Source organism: Zootermopsis nevadensis, unplaced genomic scaffold (genome assembly GCF_977971745.1).
Source record: "Zootermopsis nevadensis isolate Lab colony 2312 unplaced genomic scaffold, Znev_1.0 Znev_ptg000091l, whole genome shotgun sequence".
In the NCBI taxonomy this organism is placed as follows: domain Eukaryota; kingdom Metazoa; phylum Arthropoda; class Insecta; order Blattodea; family Termopsidae; genus Zootermopsis; species Zootermopsis nevadensis.
The window spans coordinates 79,840-100,926 of record NW_028259222.1 but is presented as its reverse complement, the minus strand read 5'-3'; the positions used below and the strand labels follow the sequence as shown (position 1 = coordinate 100,926).

Here is a 21,087-nt window from a genome sequence, read left to right as displayed (position 1 = left end):
ATTACCCGGTGAGCTATTGTACCGAGCTGATGGTGGTGCAGAAGACACCACTTTTGGGCCTGATTGTTGGTTTCAAGGTCAAATTCAACGTGTTCATGATATGACCTAAACCTTTCCAGGCCAAATGAGAGAGCAAGACAGTCAAAGTTCAAAGGCCAGAAGTTTTCTGTCCTGAGGAGACACAGTCATGGAGGCATATGCAATAGGCTGACAGTCATTACAAGGGCCTTATAGATGAATCCTCACTTGAATAATAGGATAATGAAGGGGAGAGAAGGGTAGGATCAATGGGGAAGACATGCTATACGATTACTCACAGTTTCTAACTCAGCCCAAACAATAATTCGTATGTCCCAAATTCAGTGCGACAACCGTACATCAATAAAGGTTTAATATGAAACAGAATGTTAAATCCTTGACAACAAATACTATATTACAATGTTTTAATCAGAATAACATACCCAAAAAGGCAACAAACTCAAGCACAAAATGAAACTTGAGGATCCTTTCAGTACAGGAGGAAACACAAAATGGTAGCCTCCATAAAATTAGGTCAGATGGATGACCAGACAGCCACAGTGGGAACCGTATATGCCGAGGTAGCGTATGCCGGGCAGAGTAACTTAACCAGAGCAGCACAGATTTTCGAACCACTAAGAATGCACACAGAGTTTAGGTCTGAAAGAACTGACCACGCCAGCAGCAGGAAGGCAAGTGTCACAGGAAGGGAAAGAGAAAGGAAAAGGTAGGGAGAAAGGAAGATGGAAAGAGGAAATGGCCAAGTTTGGCATTACAAGTTGTTAACATGTGTCAGCAGCTGCGGAGGGCGTCTTCATGTTTTCCTGCACGAGTCCCACTTAGTCCTCATGTGGCCATGACAGGTGAGTTGCCTGCTGATCTTCTAGTAACATTGCTCCTTATGTTGGTGTGGCAAGTGATTGGTTCACTGCATTACTCTAGATAAATCTTTTATAATTTACTCATCTGTGTTTTCCTGCACTGTTAGGTAATTGAGAGAAATGTAATTAATATTATAAATGTTCTGTTGGCAGGCAATTTTGACATAGCACTAGGCGATACATCTTCTGTGGGCAGCCTGATTGCTGAAGCAAAGAAAGGGCTACAAAAGGACATGGAACTGCTGTCTAGAAGCAGTAGAGGCCAGCAAGGGGAAGGTGATGATGGCAAGAAAAATGGTGTGGAAGATGATGCAGAGGGTGAAAGTGATAATACTGATAGTGAAGAGAAGGGTTAGTATGTAGGATCTGAGGTTTTCATGGCGGTCAGTCTAAGGATGGCTGTCTTCTGGGTAGATGCACCATGTAGTCTGGTAGAAGTTTACTGATGTTTCAGAGGTATTTGCTGTGTCCATCATCAAGAGACTCATCAATCAGATGATGGAGGCAGCAAGGACCTCTGAAACATCTGTAATCATGATTCTTACAAATGTTCCCACGCTTGGAATGCATGTCTTAGTGTAGTGCTTCTTCATCTTTGCTGAGTCACGGACCAATAAAACAGTCATGTATTTCCTCAGGACTGATAGGTATCCTGTCTGTCCCACAAATAAGAGTCTCCAAACCTACTAAATACTAGCATATTAACACATTTTTATTTACAATATAAAATCAGTATGTTTATGTGGTTTTACTTTAATTAGATGCCATAATAACTTTCACTGAATGTTTGCATTTAAAAAAATAATCCACAAAGATAATTTGTTATGTGTTTGTATGTTTGTATTTTCCCATTTTTGAGGTATGCATTGACTGGCTCCAATACTCTTTCCTTCCCGCTTGGCCAGAAAGAGAAAGAAATGTTAAACACAAGTGGTTTGATGATCGACAGGAAATGTAAAAGTAACTAATCAGAAAAATGTGATTTTTCTGTTGTGTTATTATAATGCTGACTATAATTTGCAGTTCAACTACAGTCACTGACCACCAGCAGTTCATGGACCACTGGTTGAGGTCATTCATTTAAAGAATCCTTTTAGAATAATGAAGATACTTTAACTCGAGTATTTAACACAATATGATGATAAATATTACTTTAATTTTCAAACCAAAGGTTACTTGTCACTACATATATTTTTCTTATTTTTGTTTAACAATTATTTATTTTCATCCGTCTTATCACAATATTTAAAATTTCTTATAATTAAGATAATAAAATATTATTGATGTTCCATATCGATTGATCGATTTACACTTTGGAACATCCTTTACACAACATGTTTCAGTTTTTATAAAACCATCTTCAGGTGTATAAGATTTTCGAACTTAAAACTCAAATATTATTCCATTTGGTGATGTTTTATGCCATTTGTTTTTCGAATTTGGGCGAGGTGTTGTCTTTTCTTAAATTTAATCAGATGTACATATCGGTCTGTAAGTAGAAGATTGAAAGAAACACTAAAGAATTTGAAAGAATTTATAAAAGAATTTAGAGAATAAAATGCAAAATATATAAATTATAGATAAAAGTAGCAGTAAGATATAAATAAAAACAAATAAAACATACCTTAGATGTAGGATTGATTGTATGTTCCGATATGTCCAGAAGTACGACTGTCATCGTATAGGTGTGGGTCAATACTGACTGTGGTTGCTTGTGGAAGGAGTAAGTGAAAGGTGGCTGTCGGGGTTGGGGTTAATGATCTGTAGTGCATTGAAGATGGGGTTATTAAGGAATATGTTATTGTCATTTAGACAAATGTTTTGTTTATATGTTTGTTGTATGTAATATTTTTCTATTGTATTCCTATGTTTTTTGTTTTGTACTATTTTTAATATGTCCATTGTTTCGTTTATTGTATTATATGCATGTCCTGTATTTGGAATATGTTTTGCGTATTTTTGTTTTTCTATTGTATTTTGGGTTACAAAAGAATTTCCCTCTCATTCCATTATTATGTCTTTAAATTGTCATATTACTTTTAATTTTGATGATTGAATATTTTTATTTATTATTGCAGCTGGTGAAAATGAAGAAGACAGTGACAGCGACACAGACACAGAGGATAAAGGTAAGCATTCCATTTATTCAAACTTTGGGCTCAAAGCATCCATAATTTTTCATGATTTGTTATGTGTATTACAATTATAAATGAAACATTTGAATTACGTCTGTGGTAACTTTTCAGATGAAGAAACTGCACGTTACGGTTTGGAGCTGGCGGAGTTGACCTCAGAGATCAACATCAAACAGAAGCTGATAGAGGAACTGGAACGGTCTCAGAAGCGAATCCAGTTTATGCGACAACACTACGAGGACAAACTTCAGCTTTTACATGAACGAATCAGAGCCACTCAAGAGGAGCGTGATACTGTTCTTTTGTCCTTCAGTGAGTAATTGATAAAAGCAAACAGACTGCTTCATTCTGACTGGAGATAGTATCATAGAAATTCATAAAACATTAAACACTTAATTGCATACTCTCACCACACTTTTGTTTGCGAGTTCCCTGCATTTCTTTTCTGTCCCGTGTCAGAATCTGTTGAGAGATTTAAAATTTTTCCCTGTGCATGTTAATTTGTAGGAACTTAGGGGGAATAACTCATATGTCTCCAGATTAGTCTGTAACATTAACTTTGGCTGAACAGTGATGAGGTAGGAACATATATTGTTTTCTCATTTTCTTTATCTGTAATTTTAATTATGTGTTTTGGCTACATAAGGAGGGTGATTTATTATATGAGGAAAAGATGAAAACTGATTTCATTCTGCTGCAGTAACAAACCAAAATAGGAGGTTGACAGTTTTAGTTGTTTTGTAGTGTGTGTAAGTGGGTTGGCATGCACACATCCACACACACAGGCAAGCGTAACTTACAAATGTGCTTGCATACTCCATGTGGTTTTAAGCTAACCTAACCTTTCCTAAATGGACTTCTCTTAACACAACCTGAACTAATATGGCCTAACATATATGAACACTTCAGCTGATTCTCCACTTATATCAGTATGAACCATGGTTATCATGGTAACCAAGGAAAATATTCAAATAATGCATAACCATGGTAATTATGGTAATCATTGAAAAGTAATGAATTCATATTTAAGTAGTTCTCAAGTTGGCCACCAGCTTGCAGCACCACAGTGGCCTACTGTGTGTGTGTACCTCACGATTTTCTATGTCTTTTTTATGACTACTATTGGAACATTCATAAGTACGATTTTGACATTCTGCAGAATGGCACAACCTCCGTACCAGATTTCTTTCCAGTCCATCCAGTGGTTCTCAGGTGTAATCAACTGGACAGACGGATAGATGTGACCAGCCCATAATGCATTTTTCCCATGTGCTTCGTGCAAGTAACGCATAATAACTGAGCAATATTGTTTGTGTCATTACTCTCATCAGTACTAAACAAAAGCTTTCAAATTGTTTTGCTTTGTTTCTGAGTTCATTAAGTAAGTCACTACTAATATCATTGTTGCACAGACAAACTTATAATGTGAGGAAAAAATTCTTTTTTGAACATATTTCTTGCGCTGTGTGTTGAAAATATTTTCTTATGAATTTCCCATCAGAAAGAAGTTTGCTCGTTAATCGGCAAGTGAGTAGCAAAATAATTTGCTTGCAGTGCAGAGGAACTATCACTCCATTGTTGTTACTCAGGCCCCCTTTTTAAAACCACCACTTGTTCTTTTTTCAGAGCACTGATACAGTTTTTGTATGTTTATTTGTGCTTTTAATTTTAATGTCTGACAGTATTGTATTCTTTCAAAACAACAGTACTCTCCCATTTGTAGAAACAAATTCAGATTGCGCTTTACTGTTTTTGATAAAAATGTTATGTATGGTATTTTCTTTAATGTAGCTCAATTTTCTTTAATTATGGTTCCCCAAAGCAACTAATGCCAAAGAAATGTGCGTTCTGCATACACTTTGAAAATTACATACCAGAGAAAAGAACTCATATAAATTTTGCAAAGAATGATATTTATGTCTGAGAAGGAAATGCCACATTTCTGTCTTGAAGCAAACAACAGTAAAGTCTTGAGGTTTCAGGTTCTCATGGTAGGAAGTCTGAAGATGGCTGTCTTCTGGATTGCTGTACCGTGTAGTCTGGTAGAAGTTTGCCTACATTTCAGAGATGCTTGCTGCATCTGTCACCCTGGTTATGGAGGCAGCAAGCACGTTTGAAACGTCAGTAAACTTCAGATAATACAGCATAACAACCCAGGAGAATCCATCTTTACTGTAAATTCGGTTGTGTCAACAATGCACATTGCAGTGAGCATGAAAATTTATGGTCTCAGTTCTGCAATAAACACACCGTGAACATCTGTAGATGTTGGCTGACTAATAGGCCTACTTGAGAAATGCATTTTGACTTGAACGTGTTCTGGCAGTAACTTTGAAGATTACTGTCAACCCTAAGTACTGCATTTCTCTTGGAGAACCGGTTAGGAAATTCTCACTCCCCAAACTAGGTGGCACGTGTAGAATAAGTACTAATATTTGTTGTTATCGGCAGTCATGCTCTTGTTTGAGGTAACTGACCACTGCCTCACTAAATCTTTGTGAGGTCTTGACCACCTCTTTCTAGTGACAGGTTTCATATAGATTGTGGTTCATAGGTTGAAGACCCTTGATGTGTGTATGTGTGTGTACAGTCGACACCATAATGCATAATAATAATGAATAGCAAAGAGAACAGACCTTATTTGTCAACCAAGCTATGGTGCATGCCATGTTCACAGCTAATCAAACCAACAAACCAACTGAGAAAGAGCGGAAAGTACGTGATGAGTATGAACGTAAACTATCAGAAATGCAAAAGGAGATGAAAAGACTTCAGTCGGCAAAGAAAGAACATGCAAGATTACTTCGCAACCAGACCCAGCATGAAAACCAGGTGAAGGCACTGAAGAATGACTTGGCTGAAATGAAACTTGCAAAGGTGAGCTTGTTCTGATACTTTACGTATTTTTAAGATCTTTGAAACTTGTGTGTGTTACATTATAACAATCAGACTAAGGTTTTTCTTTCTTCTGAAAATAAACTACACTTAGCAATGCCATTTAAAATTACCGTTCTTGATATTGTCAGACTGTGTAAGTTGTTGTCTTTTAAGTTTGAATGCTGCACAGTCTTGTAGGTGGCTATCAGTGATTTGGAGGATTATGTCACCTCCATCTACTGGGTGTCTCTGAAAAGTTGGTAGCCAAGTACAGTTTTACACAGCATCATAACCCAGAGGACCACCGTTGACATCTTTACTGCTATGAGAATTTCAAATCTTGAACTGTTAGAGTACGTAGTTAATGCATAAAAGTAAATGAAAACTTAAGGGCAGCTTTATTATAAGTTTTGACAATTTTTACTCTGTAGTTGGACATATATAAATTATTATTATTATTATATTTTTTTTAAAAAAGAAATGGCTTCTGCTTTTTAACTATTCAGAGAGGTAGATTCATCAGAGAATATTACTGTCCCACTGGTGATCCACACTGCTCTCAGAAAATGCTAGGCAGTGTAGTTGATATTCATTGGTTGAGTACAGCCATCACCACAGCATGTCATTTTCTGTTGATCACTTCTTCAGCACAGTAGAGTCTGACTGCTGACAGAGTTTTTAAATAAACTAGATAAAGGAAACATTCTGTCTTCAGAAAAATCAGATTACATATTGTTCTTTCTGCGAAGAATTTGATTAGGCCTGTGCGTTAGATTACAATTTATAGCACTTTTGAAAATGGGACTGTATCTGGCCTTTCATTCTCAGGTAAAACTCTTGAATAAGATGAAAGAAGAATCAGCAAAGCACAAGGATGTGGAAGTACGAAGGAATCGTGAAATTGCACAATTGCGAAAGGAATCTCGCAAAAGGGAAAACACGATTCGATCCTTGGAGGCAGAGAAACGGGTAAAAGAAGCAGTTTTGAAACGCAAGCACGAGGAAGTTACTGCTTTGCGCAAAATGCATCGTGGACCACTCAGCAATAAGGCCGTTGGCAGAATCGGACCTAGGCACGGTAGGTTGTTGGAGTATTTATGGTTATTTGATATTATATATACATGTTTATTGAAGGTTATGGCATGTTATAAATTTTTATTCTTCTATTTCCTTCCAGTTAGATCCATTGTATTAAATGACATATTACTCTGAGTTACTGCTTTGTGCAGCAAAATTTATCAGCATCCACAGCTGCCTGTAGTGCCATATGTGGGACTAAATAATAAAATTTTGTTGAATTTTGTAAATCATACACACTCTAGTGTGGTATAGGTGATATGTAATGCTGAATTTATAAAGTAGTATGTTATGTGTTGTAGTTATGTGACATAAGGTATTTGGCTGTTTGTACTCTCAAGTATTGTGCTGTAGGTGCAGAGGTTATAAATGTTTAGTGAACTTACACGAACTCAATACAAATGTGGACTTAATACCAAGTGAATTCTGCTATCTTTCAATTCATAGTCTTAAGTTGTAGCATTGTTTGCAGTCAGTATAATTTATTATTTCTGAGCTGCATTTTTTTTTTTGATAAACAGCTTCGAAACGACTTGGTGTTTCTCCAAAGCAAGTTAAACATAGATGGCAGCAGTTGGAGAATAATATCAGAAAGACTGCAACTAGCAAACAAATTGTTGCATCCATGGAACGTGACATGGACAGGTACTGAAGCATATAGTATTTTTAAATGGAATACCCGGAGTCTGTATAGGGTCTGTTCTCTTGAAACAGTTTTAAGAGAATTAGCAAAGTATGAATTAGGTTTGTCAGAGCTTTATGTCAGGTAGGAAAAGGGAAACACTAAATAAACAGTCGATTATACTCTTTTTGTGGACGTGGGAATTCTAATTGTTGCTTAAGAACATGCTTTTTTGTGCAGACAGCAGTCATATCAGTTAAGAAGGTAGAGTCTGTTAGAGATACGATGTAATATTTATATAATATTCAGAAGTTGTGGAGTGATGTTATTGTTCTGAACATGGGTGTATCAACTGAGGATAAAAGTGTTGATACAAAGAACACATTTTATGAGGAGATAGAGCTTGTATTTTCTCAGTTCCATAAACAAATGAACATTTTTTTTTACAAGATTGCAATGCAATTGCCAATTGATAATGAGAGTTTACATGAAAATAGTAATGATAATGTAATGAGGTTAGTGAATTTTGCCATGTGAAAAATGTAATTGTCAACGTTACACTGTGCCCACATCACAGAATTTGTTGATGCATTTGGACTTTAACTCATGGAAAGGTATGCTTGGTAGCTGTTCTTTTAGAGGGGCTGACTGTGATGCTGACCATCATTTGGTGGTAGCAAAAGTTAGATAGATTATTGGTAAGTAAACAAGCAATACAAACAAGAGTTTCAGTCTCAGAAAGCTAAATTATGAAGAGTATCAGGTTAAAATCTTGAGCTGGTTTGTGGCTTTCCAGAATTTAGATGGTAATGCTGACATAAATAGGGCTTAGGAAAGTGTTTGGAGGGGATCAGAACTTTTTTTTCAGACAAAGATTTTGACCTCATTGCAAAATGTCAACTCATTCAGGCATCTTTCCTTGTGACAGCCACCAGACTTCACGATGATGAAGTACATACATGTAGTCAGAACCAATGTCAGTGCATCTGGCTAAAAGTCCTGTTGTTGACCAACCTAAATTTTATAAAATTAAAACTTGAATGACTTCTTTCATTATAATATCAAGCTCCTCCAATAGCTTCTTAGAATCAGTATTGCCACAGTGCAGGAGGCAAAGAATTTTCACCAGATTCACTTCCTTTGCTCTGGCACAAAAGCCATAGCGTGCTCCAGACTTTGTTTGTGTAACGTCAGTCAGTACACAAACTGAAACACAGATTCAAGATCATACTTTATTAATTGAAAAATTAGTCTTTTTTTTTTAATATCTTCCCCTGTTGTGGTCGTAGTCAGTGGCTGGCAAAACAGAAATTCTTCTTCCATGTCTATTATCCCAGGATAGCATACTTATGCTATGAGCTGTGCGTTGTCACTGACATCAGTTGTTTCATACAGCTGAAGACTAAAGTGCGTACTTGTCTTTATAGCTGCAGTCACGTGCTGTTTAATAATATTGAGTAATAGGTACAGAGTGATGTGTGTAAAATGAGCTTCCAGCATGTGGCAGACACTGGCATTGATGCACTCACTACATTCTTCTTCCTCCCCACCTCTATTTTGTTTCTTGGTGGTACTGACAGTCATAGCATGGCACTGCAGTGTGTCGTCACTTCACTAGACGGCATGGGTTGAGACAGTCTCAATACAGTGACTTTGCGGCTGCCAGGAAAAATGATTTGCTGCAAGTACATCTGGACAGTTCTTGAAAAATAAGTGGCTGTTAAAAGCTGTTTCTCAAAATTTAAGTCACTTATATAAAAAAAGTAAAGCTATTTTTGATGTGTTGTGAATGCATGGATTATCCATGTTTTGTGATTATTTGTGCATCTTCTCCTCTTCATTAGCCCAGATAATTTGAAGTTTGCTGTATTTACTTTCTTGATTTTGAATGTTTGCCATTGTCATACTTCAAAATGCTTGACATTCTTAGAATTCTGTGTAGATGGCTGATCTTGGTGATGTTGGTGTGCAGGCAGCTACGATATCGGGAGGAACTTGGACGATCTCTGGACCAGCTGATGCATCGTAGAGACCATGCTCTTATAAGTCGCCAGGATTTCTCAGTGATTCGTGACTTGGAGGATCAGATAGAGCGCATGAAAGCCAACATTGATTATGTGCAGGAAAGCATTGCAGAATCTCAGGCAAACATAATGCAGATTGAGGAGAGCAAGGTTTGGGCTGGATTTTTATTTCCTTTCACACTTACTCTGGAATCATGTTACAGCTGTCTTATTATCTTTGTGAGGAAGTGGTTAGGTTATTCTCATTCAGAACCAGTCCACCTGGCCTGGCCTTCTCATAACACTAAATAAGCTGTCCACTTACTCACTTCAGCTCACATAATGGAGGCAATAATATATTCATCTGAAATGCTGATATTCAATCTAAGGTCTGTATGGTGAAGTAGCCCTTTGGGTCAACATCCATTCTCACATTACTATGAAAACTTCAAGTCCAACATATTTTATGTTAGTTGATACTCAAATTGATGAGAGGGCTGTCCCACGTCAGTCCTGAAACTTTGGTATGTTCCTGCAAATCCACATTGTGTTACAACTAGGAAGACCAACATTAACTTAGGATACACACATTAATTCAATTTTTACTTGTGTTCCAACTGTCAGATGATTTTTATGCAAGTTTATGTGCTTATTGCCATATATATATACACACACACACACATACACATATATACACACACACAGGTTGTCCCACCTAACTTTGGAACCTAAATTTTATCATTTTAAAGTTTACAAAACAATAACATTAAAATGTACACAGTGTCTAATGGGGTATACATTAACCAATAAAATATTGATTATGGAATCGTTGTTATGAAGTTATCAAGGATACCATCTCTTTTTTAAATAGAAGTATTTTTAATCTAGAATTACTGCCAGATTTGAGACGTTTACACAACACATTCATTTTTGATGAACTGTTACTGAGATGTCACCACATAAACTATGAGAGACAGATGCATCAGTACATATTTAAATTGAAAATTTTATCTTTGAACAAAGGTTACAGTTAATAACTATTAAAAATGGTGACCACTGTCATAATTAGTACTTCACTGCTTAGTGTATAGCCTATTAAACATGATATACATTTTGTTTGAATCTTTTTTTTGTGTTAAAATGAGAGAATGCACACATATACTTATGTATGTGTGAATGTGTGCATATATATGTATGTGTGTGTATTTATCACATGGATGGACATGTTAGTCCAGTGACTGTAACTGCTATAACTGTAACGTGGGCATGTGAAAAACGATTCCTTTCTTTCCTTCAGTCACTGTTTCTCTGATTGTAAGATCTTTATTCTTTCTTAGTAAATGTTTATATTGATATGAATTATTTCCTCATGTACTGTTTACCCTAGTGCCATGTTTTCAGAATATGAAGTTACATTTCTGGAGGAAGGAAGATTTGCATCTTTCCAGATCTGTGACCACACATTCTGTTCAACGTGGTTTTATAGCTGTTACGATTGTGTTCATACTGACATGAAACTTGCAGGAGAACTTGGATACTCTGGATGTAGCAAGCTTGGTACAAGGCCTGACAGAGATGGACTCAAGATACCTGATTGAGAAACTGTGTAACATGGCTATCAACCAAAGTTTCTTGGCTGCACAGAAAGAACTTGCTGTCAAAGAGATGGAAGCCAAGCCAAACGAGGTAGTGTATTAACTTTTAACTCTTTACGTGGCACACTGGGTGGACGATTAATTATTCTGTTGTTAGCAGAATAAATATATTAAAAGACGCTTTAACTTCGGATTTCCAAGTTCTTTTAATTTAAGTACTGCTATAGAGATACTAATAGCACCCAGAAAGAACACTTGGCACGAAGTCAAACAAAGGTCGTACGAGCTGGACAGACAAGTCTTAGCATGATGTCAAGCTGTGGGTAAGGAAAGTTGATACATTTATTACCAGTCGTATTTACTTCGTCATGCTTGTTACATCCACCAGCCGTGGTTTTGATACATGTATATTTTCCAATTTACTTGTGAATTTTGAAATGCATCGTATAGAATGCAGTGAATTATTACTGTGTTCAGTAGTGTGTCGGCTGTGGTCATTATAGCAGAGAGCAATGAAGTTCACAGCAGTCAAAAAGGAAGAGTAGAGTATCAGTGTTCATCTAAATATAAATGTGATTGGAATATTATTTTTTATCTCCAGACATGCAGCATATCATCCAAGTACATGGATGACTATAAGAATAAATAAATATGGTTTTAGATAGAAGAAAGATTTTAAGGAGAATTTCTTTAACGTTTATACTGCACAACAGTTTTGTGCTCCATCTTATCAAAACTGGTTTGCCATTGAGTACACAATGATTAAAGCTAGATGGGTCTACACCACACACACACACACAGCAAATGTTGTCTTGGACTTCACACAAGACACTTTCAGTCCACATGTGATTTCCCATGGACATCCTGCTTGCCATGTATGTGGACAGAAGTGGCCACCCAGTAGCCTGGATATACACCCCTTTGACTTTTTCTTTTGGAGTTACCTTAAGGAAAAACTGTTTGAAAGAACAGCTTTGATAATGCAATGCAGGGCTGTGGACATTCAGATGTGTGGCGAAATTATGGAGGATTTGTATTGTCAAATGTAGCCATACATGTTTTGGAGGATACATAATAGAATGTTGGTCATACTGAGCATATGATCCATAAAGGATGAATCTGTTTGTGTGTTTATATGTACAGTTATATGGATATTACAGCTTTTATTTAATGTTTTAATCAGGTATCATTTTATGTGCTACCTTGTACACTTTATGGTGTTCATGAGCATTGGTGCTTCCAATGTGAGAAGTGAAGGTGGGTACTTACTGTCTCCATCATCAGGGCAGTGAGTAAGCTGCATGTGAGATTGGGTTTGAGGTGTAGGAACCAGTCAGTGAAGGCAGAACCTCGGCCAGACCAGCGGGGACGTGGGTGAGCATTGACAATGGCGAGGTAGCCAACAGCAGGGCCAGATTACAGCTTCCTGATCATCCTGATGATACAGGCAGCAAATACATCAGAGACATTGGTAAACTTCTACCACGCTACACAGCGCTACAACCCAGAAGGCGGTCGTCTTTGTACCTGCTGCCATTAGAGCGTGAAATTGTACTTCTATTGTTTATGTAACCATTTTCAAGTTGTGTTCTAAAATTTTTTAAAAGAACTGGTTTGAGCTCAGATATGTGATCTTAAGTTGTATCTGTCATGAAGGTTTTTATAATTTTCTGTTCCTCTAACACTGGTTTTTGTCTGCATGTTGCCAGCTCAAACAGGAGAATAGCACACAGCAGCAGCTACTGGAGCATCTGTTGAATGAGCGTGCTGATAATGACAACATTGCAGTATTATCATCAGATAGTTCTGCAAAGTCTTCAAGGTCTAACTCTCCTACAGACACGTAAGCAATTTCTTATACAGTATTAAAGTTTTGCATGGACTTCATCTTTAAATTGGCACATGAAAATAATATTACAGTCACCTTCTGAGATACTGTCCCTCCTTCAGAATCTGTTCTGGAAGTTTCATTTCAGAGAAACAAACTGTTCCTGTCTTCAGGGCTCCATCTCCTTGCCTTCCAAGATAGAAGAACACAGAATCTAAGCAAAGATTTGAATAATGATTATTTAGAGAAATCTGCTATGTTTTATTTTATTAGAAGCATGTGAAACCTTGAAGATATCCATCTTCTGGGTTATTGCCCTGATGACGGAGGCAGTATGACCTCTGAAACGTTGGTTAGCATCGACCAGACTACACAGCGCAATAACCCAGAAGACGGATATCTTCATACTCACCGCTGTGAGAACCTCAAGTCTTACATGTGAAACCTTTGTTGTGTCTGTGGTATTGTATGAACAAAACAACATTTCTTGTTGAGACAGAGGCAACTTTTTTCTCAAATGGAAAAGGGATTAATGAAGGTTATGCAATTATATCTCCATGTTATTTGGATGTGGGTTCAGATTCTACCTAAGAGTTGGAAGTTTTTGCTTTTTTATCTGTGCTTATCATCTCCCAGTAATCCAGAAGTAATATAAAATTCACTATTCCATTAACTACATCCTCTCACCTGCAGTATGCTGTACTTAATTGAAGTGTTTGAAAAGATATTTAAAAAATTGGGATCCAAGCCATAAGGAGTAAATATGGTGGGAAAGCTAGTGAGGTAATGCTCGAGGGGAGGAAAATCCCTAAAGGGTGGCCAAACTTTAATGGGATGAAGGCCAATTGGGAAAGAGCCCTGCTGGGACAAACCCCAGGGTGGAACCCCCAGGGAGATATAAGTACAAGCCCCTGGGTTCACTTCACCCCTTGTGGATACTTTGGTGGGGGGAGGGGGGGTTAGCCTTGCATGGGGTTAGTTGAAAGATCAGACAGATGTGCATGTTCCTATAAGGTGTTCTTCGTTTTACACTGAAGTGTGAGAAACACCAAAAAGTGATGAATACAAGGAAAATATTCCACATTCAAAAATAACTCTTGGTAAATAATTTATTCTTTTGTCTGAGATAATATGAAATAGCCTTTAATGCTTTATTAGTAGCTCATGATAGCAGCAAGATTATTTATTTTATGATTTGTATTTAATTCCATTATTGTCTCTCCAAGTGATTTTTTGATGTGTATAGTTATATATATATATGTACTATTTCACAGTTAACTTTAAAAAAGCTAATCTGTGCTCCAAGCAGCAAATAATTTGAAAAGGTAAAGGTGAAGCGCACACTAAAGTTTATTTTAAACTTTTTTTGGTTTCCCCATCGAGTATCAGTAGACATTGTTGGTGTATTCTTAGGCCTGTTTGTTACAAGTTATGTATATCCTTCTGATATGTCATAATGTAATGTTAAGTGACTTTGCCTAAGTCACTTTCAGTTGTACATAATATTGTTTAATGTTTTTTGTGTCCGCAGCTCTAATGATAATGCGCAACGAATGAGTGTTACAATACCGCACAAGATTCGACGCTTAACGGCATTACCAGAGGAACTGCTGTATCCCATTATTTCATTAACCACCAACCAGGACCGGCTGACTTGCACAGAATTACTTGGCACCACAGCCATTCGAGAGGAGATGACAGACTCAAATTTGATGCCACCGCCATTAGCTGGTGGCATTGTGAGGGTGCCCAGTGCACCAGGTGCTCTCAAGTATGTGAATCTTTAGCTTATTCTAATATTTTTGTGATATAAATTGCAGCTAAAATATCAGTCTTCATAATACAGGGTGTTGCACCCTTGTCACAAGTCCCTGTTTGCTTCAGAAATGTGTTTTCCTCCAGTTAAATCTGGTTCAGATGTTGGCAGACAAAGAAATGCATGCCTTTTGGTAGAATGTTAATGTCTTAACCCTTTGCATGAGCTCTGAGACAGTACTTGCAAATTTCCCAGTTATCAACAAGGCCAGGTCATCAGTGCAGCCTTGTGCACTGACCCTCCCTCTTGAGCCATGCAAGATGTCCATCCCTCACCAGGGTGCACAGTAGTGAGGACGAACCCCTCCCCTACAGACACCCTCAACCAATAACTCATTCGGGCTGTCACAGTTTTCTAGCTTCCAAGCGTCCATTTTATTACAGCCCAGTCCACCCCCTGCTGTTTACTTACCTTGTACATTGAAATGTGGTATTGTCAAATGGACCCTCTGTCCAGAAATATTTCCAGAGTGCTAAGCCCACCCTTGAGTGCCCTCTCAGTCTTGTAAAGAAGACTGAAGAGCTGTCTCTACGGACCTGCCGGTGTGGTATGCATGTTGTTGGGAGCACAATGGTTATTCCACCAAGGCTCTGTATTTTATATATCTATCCATGAGCCCTTTCATTGTTTTCAAGAGGAAAAGCTTGAAACTGATATGATGAAAATATTTTGCCTGAACATAACTCAAATGCCCAGGTTTAGGTATCATTACCAGTGACGTCCTCTGGGCCCTCTCGTGAGATAGACAAGAAGACGGCTTCCTCCCCTTGAGACTTAGAGTCATATGGAGTCTCCCAGCACATCTTCTGTTCTTATATGAATGTTGCAATGGGTTCTCCAAACCATATGCCTGCCCATTCACTATCAGGTTGTGTTCCTCAAAGAAGGCTGTGTGTCCCTCTTCCTAGCATCCTTTAAATATGCAGTCGGACCCCTCTTGCTCTTCCTTGCTGCCATTGAAAAGACATTTATGCCAACTTTCAAGTTTCTTATATTTTTCACCACTTCCAGCTTAGTAAAAGTTAAATTTGGATGTACAGACAGCCTTCCATTGCCTGTTTAATTTGGGAATTATCCATCCATTTTCATAAAATGAAGAATTCAACATTCTTTGTCATTAAATAAGAGTCATGTGAACAAGACAGCAGCATTAGTCTGGAGCATGTATGTTAACCATATTTTTGTTGTTATTAGGCTGAGATGTGTGTTTGGTGTGAAGTCAGCAGTACTGTTAATTTTTTCCTAGCCAATACCTGAAATGTCCTGTCTTTACTGTCTCCAAAATTTCAATATTTGTGGTATTATCAGTCCTATTACATATCAAATTTTCCATGTCTTGAATTAAATATGTGCATTTTAGGAAATATACTTTTTTGGAACCTTCTGAAATTATACACACACTAACCTTCTAACTACTCTAAGAGAGAGAGAGTTTGGTAATTTTGATTGCTTGCAGTGTGTCTACGCGTGTTAGCCTTGGACATTACCATGATAAATCTTTAATATTTCCATGTGGTATTGACCAATTTTATGCATTTTTATTTAAACAGCTGTTTACTTCCTTAGTACTTGTTATGTGAATAGCTACATGGTATAGCTGAAAGTGAAGATATAGATAGCTCCCTTTCTTTGCGGTACGAGTTCTGCAGCAACATGTTCAGTTGTTACCTGATGTTGGTGTTGTGCTTGGGCTACACACACATATTTGACTTGTAGGGTTTTTTTCCAAAGTTTAGAGTTGGAAGGAATGATTCTTGTGCTTCATTCAGTAATTTTTGATGAAAGTTGAAATACTATAACCTTGTGTCATTTCAGCAGAACACTAGTAGCCAGTAGGCCAGATCAGCTGAAACCATCACCAGTGGCAGCACGCAAAGTGTATGACCGATAGGAATCAATCTCTCCCCGTCTTGGTCGACGCAACATGAATCTTGTGCAGGGCAACCTCTTGGGCAAGCCAGGGTCCATGTGAGTAAAATTAAAACCTTGTCACTGGTGCGAAATTACCTTCTTTTCCAGTTGAATTGGTGGATTCCATCTTAATTTCTTCTTAGTTTTAAATTCTACTGTGTAGCTGAGCAGGAATGCTTTATTTCATGTTGATTTTTATGTTGTAGATGATGAACTCTCAACTTTTTATGGGTGTTTCTAGCTGCATACTAAAAGATGGTTGTCTCTATAGTAGTCTTTGATGTTACGATATTGAAGTTTGTAATCAACGTGATAATGCTGGTTAGCCTTATTATATGCAACACTGATAATGACTCAAAACCTTGTTATAGCCATGTTTTAATTTTGGACAGATCATAGTGAGTGGTAGTGGAGATTGGAATTACTGAAATTGTCACAATGCTGTGAATTTCTTCAGAGGGACTTGGACTGACCTGTTTTATTTTTGTGTAGGGTCACATGTCAGAACCCCAAAATTAGGATTTTCATGCTAAATGAATGTAGACACGTGCCCCTTACAGTCAGCTTGCTAATGTAGTCCAAGCTTATCCTTTGCAATTGAAAAGTTTGGAATATGTCAGTGTACAGAATGAAATCACGTTGTAAAATTAGGTAATAAAGTTCATAATTGAAGTTATTATAGAGACCTATTTTTTTGTTGGTTCCTTTCTTGGGTCTCCAGAGGATTGTTATAACTTGGAAGGCCTGTATTATAATTTGTTTAGATACACACTCATTGAAAACCAGAATAGAAAATGTAATACCTTAAAGAAAGTTCTGTCTGCATTGATTTGTTATAACGTGTCCAGAATATACACAAAAGTTGTTATGAGTGTTCTGACCTTAAGATTTTCAGGTGGGAAATGGGAGGAAGGTGTAAAATATGAAATTTCTATGACTGATACAGAAATTATCTTCTCAAGTGACCATCTGTTTTGATAAGTGATTAAACCTCAATGTTTTGGAAGCTGCGTCTTTGCAGGCTGAGATGCACACAGCCGGTCACTCAGTCTCCAGAAAGTTGTATAAGAGGCAAATGTCTCATCACACAACGAAGAATCAGAACCCTTACCTCGTTCCCTGTCGCGAAATAAGCACCCACTACTTTACTCTCCCCTTTTAAAATAAGAAATCCTCACGTTACTTTCATGCTAAAAATTAAATTCTGGCTTATGGTGAACTGCTCAGTCATTGATCATCCATTACTAATCTTTGATCCTCTCTTTCTCTGTTTAATACCTGTAAGTAATGAGAAAAATAATCATTCTGAGTCCCCCCCCCCAATATGGGCACCATCTTACTTTAAACACTAGAATATTCCGATGTTTTCATTGTTATGTAGCAACCAGGTAGATTATTGCACAGAATAGAAGCCGCTGTGATAAATTGTTTCCTTCCTTTCTTGATTTCTTATTGAAATATTTACGCAAAAGACATTAAGTTTCAAATATTATTTAAAATTTGGTATGCAACTATTCTTTTCATTATACATATTGCATTATTGTCAGTCCTGCTCTGAGGGACCCCTTTTCCTTCTGCTTTGATCTTTCCCACATAAATGCTTATCTGTTGTTTCGAAGCATTAATAAATACTCTGTCATGACGTTTGAATGTTATTGCACCAGAAGGCATGCTGATTTGAAGATTATTGTTATGGTCACACTTTCAAGTCATTGTGTGTGTTTATGTAGGATTATTTTTGCATTTCACGTCGGTGTTTTTAACCAATAACTATTTGTAATACATGTGTAAAAATTGAAATCTCATGCTATAATAATTAAAATACCGAATAATAAGTAGTTTTCCGTGTGGCTGTCATCCATGAAATTCAACATACCTGGATTTGATATTTTAAAATTACATTTTTTTGTGAAGGAACTTAAAGGAAATGAACATCTTGGCACAGCTGAATACTAGCACATACATTTGGATTTGCACAATTTCACTTGTGCTCTCTCGCTCTCTCTCTCTGACATATCATATATACTTAAATCTTAGTGTCTGACCAGTCCAGAGCCAAAATTTTGTAAAACAGCAGAGATGAAGTTGCTAAGAAGACAGCACAGACTCCATTGTTAAATGTTAAAATCCGGGTCACTTTAGCTATAAAGATAACTGGCCAATTCAGTCATAAGTTTCTTGAATCAACGGATGTCGGTGACAGTGCCTAATTTGTATCTTGTGTACATCATCATGGTTCAGCAGGCATGGCAGAAGAGTTTTTACTTCGCTTTGCTTCCTGTTACCCACTCCCAAAGCCAATGAAGATTGTCAGGTGGTACAGAACTGAACTGGAAATCATTCCTCCATTGATGGTGCATCATCTGTTTTCGCTGCACCATTTGTGAGATGTAGAAAAAAACTTGCCTATGGCAGAAGTCTGAAGTTAACGTGGTTGGTTTTTTGTGTCAAGAGCGTGATGCAGGATATTTCAGCTTGCTGCCAATGAGATGTTTTCACATTTAGTTTAGTTTATAAAGTAATGTTACAAATTAATGTAATTTAGGTGCAATTTGCAAAGATAATGCTGCAATAAATTATATTACTGTTCAACACAAAAAATCTTAATTTCCATCAGCTTTGATGGTACATAGGTTGTTATGCAATATAATATTCCCATTGGCCAATATTCTGTTATTTGCATTTATGACACTGCATAATTTTCACTTTGTGCATTAAACCATGGCCTTGCAAAACCTGACCTATGTCCAGTTTCAGTATGGCCTGCAAGAGCTCATAATTCATATTAATGTATTGAATATCTTGTGTCTGTATTTTGTTTTCTTGTTCTGGTCATGAAGTTCTTCAAGTTATGCAAAAGGCTTAGATGTGTGGCACTCACAGGAAATACACCAAATGTTTATGAAGAAGTTCTTTTTTGAGACTTTGTCATGATGTGGTCCTCTGTAGAAGACGAGGAAGATACGTTATAATTCCATTCTCAAGAATATTTTTTTAAGCTCATCATTTAGGGATTTTAAATATAAGTTCTTGTCAGATGTAATCTTCTCTCTTAAAGATTCTAGTAATTAATATGAAATAAAACTGTTGCATGAATATGTAATTACTCTATCTGGCAGTTTGCTACTGTTTGTACAATTCAGAATTTAAGAAGATTTTCGCACAACTAACAAGAGGAGGAAGAACAGTTCCAATTATTATTTATATTCATACAGAAGAAATGGGCAAAATCTTTACAAATATCTTTGAAACTTATTGTTATAGATAACACTACAAATGCAGATATTTAAGGATAACAGATTTTTGTTTTGAAATTAACAATGCCCGTCAGATGAGCAGGCCTGTGATAAGCTTGTGGGTAAGAAAACCTGATAAATTCAAACACATGTTAAGTTTTCCCTCTGTAACACTGCAGGCATTCTGCTGGTGATAAAGGAAAACGCATCTCAAGTCCATCAGAAATGTGATTTGAAATCATTATCCAGTTCAGATGTGCTGTCAGTATCATACCATATTGATCAGAAGATTCTCCATTGTTTCTGAGTCATGAAGGGAAATTGGAATTATGAGCTATCAGTGTGTACTTGTTAAGAACATTTGCTTGTTTTCCTGCTGGCAGATAACAATGTTTTTGGTTTTCCACCACTTTATTTGAAAACATCAAGTTTTTTGGTGCAGAACCATCAGTTCCTGAACTATTGCCACCATATAGGTCTGAAGTCACGCATTTGTCTTGTCCTTCAGCCAATTATTGAACAGTGTCTGTATGAGTTGGTATGACGCAGAAATTTAGACGATACATATGTTCTCATAGCATCTCATAGATCTGATATCTTAACATACATAACACCGAGGAAGCTATTTTAAATCTTGTTTGTCCGTATCATGTGATCCTTCCATATGGCACGTCCATTTCCTTGAGAAACAGCCGACAGCTGAGAGGCCAGCATCTTGTGCCAGGTGATTGGTTTCATTTTAAATCTGTGTAATATTTTTGTGCATGTTTTCAAATTTTAATTTTTCTTGCAGATCTGCATCTGTGTTGCTGTCGTTCATGTTGGCTTTACTAATTTATACTTGTTATGCAGTTTGTTGAATCTTTAGAGTTGCTTTTAATCATGACTACACTGAGTACGTGAAGCACAAAATTTGCCATAGAAAATTCTACATTGGAGAAAAGAAGGGCTTGTTATCAGTGTATTCATATTTTAATATCTGCTATAAGTGTCACCTCTAAGTAAAGTAATTTAGCATTCTGTTACAATGGGTGTCATAGGTGTAAAGTATAACCATAATGTTACTATAAAACAAAGCCACAAATATG

The 21,087-nt window shown here is 37.0% G+C and overlaps 1 protein-coding gene across 3 annotated transcripts in view; it reads left to right on the top strand.

Moving 5' to 3' along the window:
* Positions 1-21,087, top strand: part of LOC147870857 (kinesin-like protein KIF21A) — a 36,902-nt gene that overhangs the window by 11,406 nt on the left and 4,409 nt on the right. Inside the window, exons 8-19 of one of the 3 annotated variants that reach the window (XM_087341814.1) lie at positions 1,053-1,250; positions 2,978-3,028; positions 3,146-3,346; positions 5,712-5,911; positions 6,740-6,989; positions 7,510-7,633; positions 9,553-9,784; positions 11,138-11,299; positions 12,918-13,051; positions 14,568-14,807; positions 16,668-16,820; positions 16,970-19,859. In XM_087341814.1, the coding sequence (XP_087197940.1) occupies positions 1,053-1,250; positions 2,978-3,028; positions 3,146-3,346; positions 5,712-5,911; positions 6,740-6,989; positions 7,510-7,633; positions 9,553-9,784; positions 11,138-11,299; positions 12,918-13,051; positions 14,568-14,807; positions 16,668-16,743 (1,868 nt within the window). In that variant the 3' untranslated portion in view covers positions 16,744-16,820; positions 16,970-19,859. Of the gene's footprint in view, positions 1-1,052; positions 1,251-2,977; positions 3,029-3,145; positions 3,347-5,711; positions 5,912-6,739; positions 6,990-7,509; positions 7,634-9,552; positions 9,785-11,137; positions 11,300-12,917; positions 13,052-14,567; positions 14,808-16,667; positions 16,821-16,969; positions 19,860-21,087 lie in introns of those variants that run through there. The other 2 variants (XM_087341815.1, XM_087341813.1) reach the window with 2 other exon arrangements.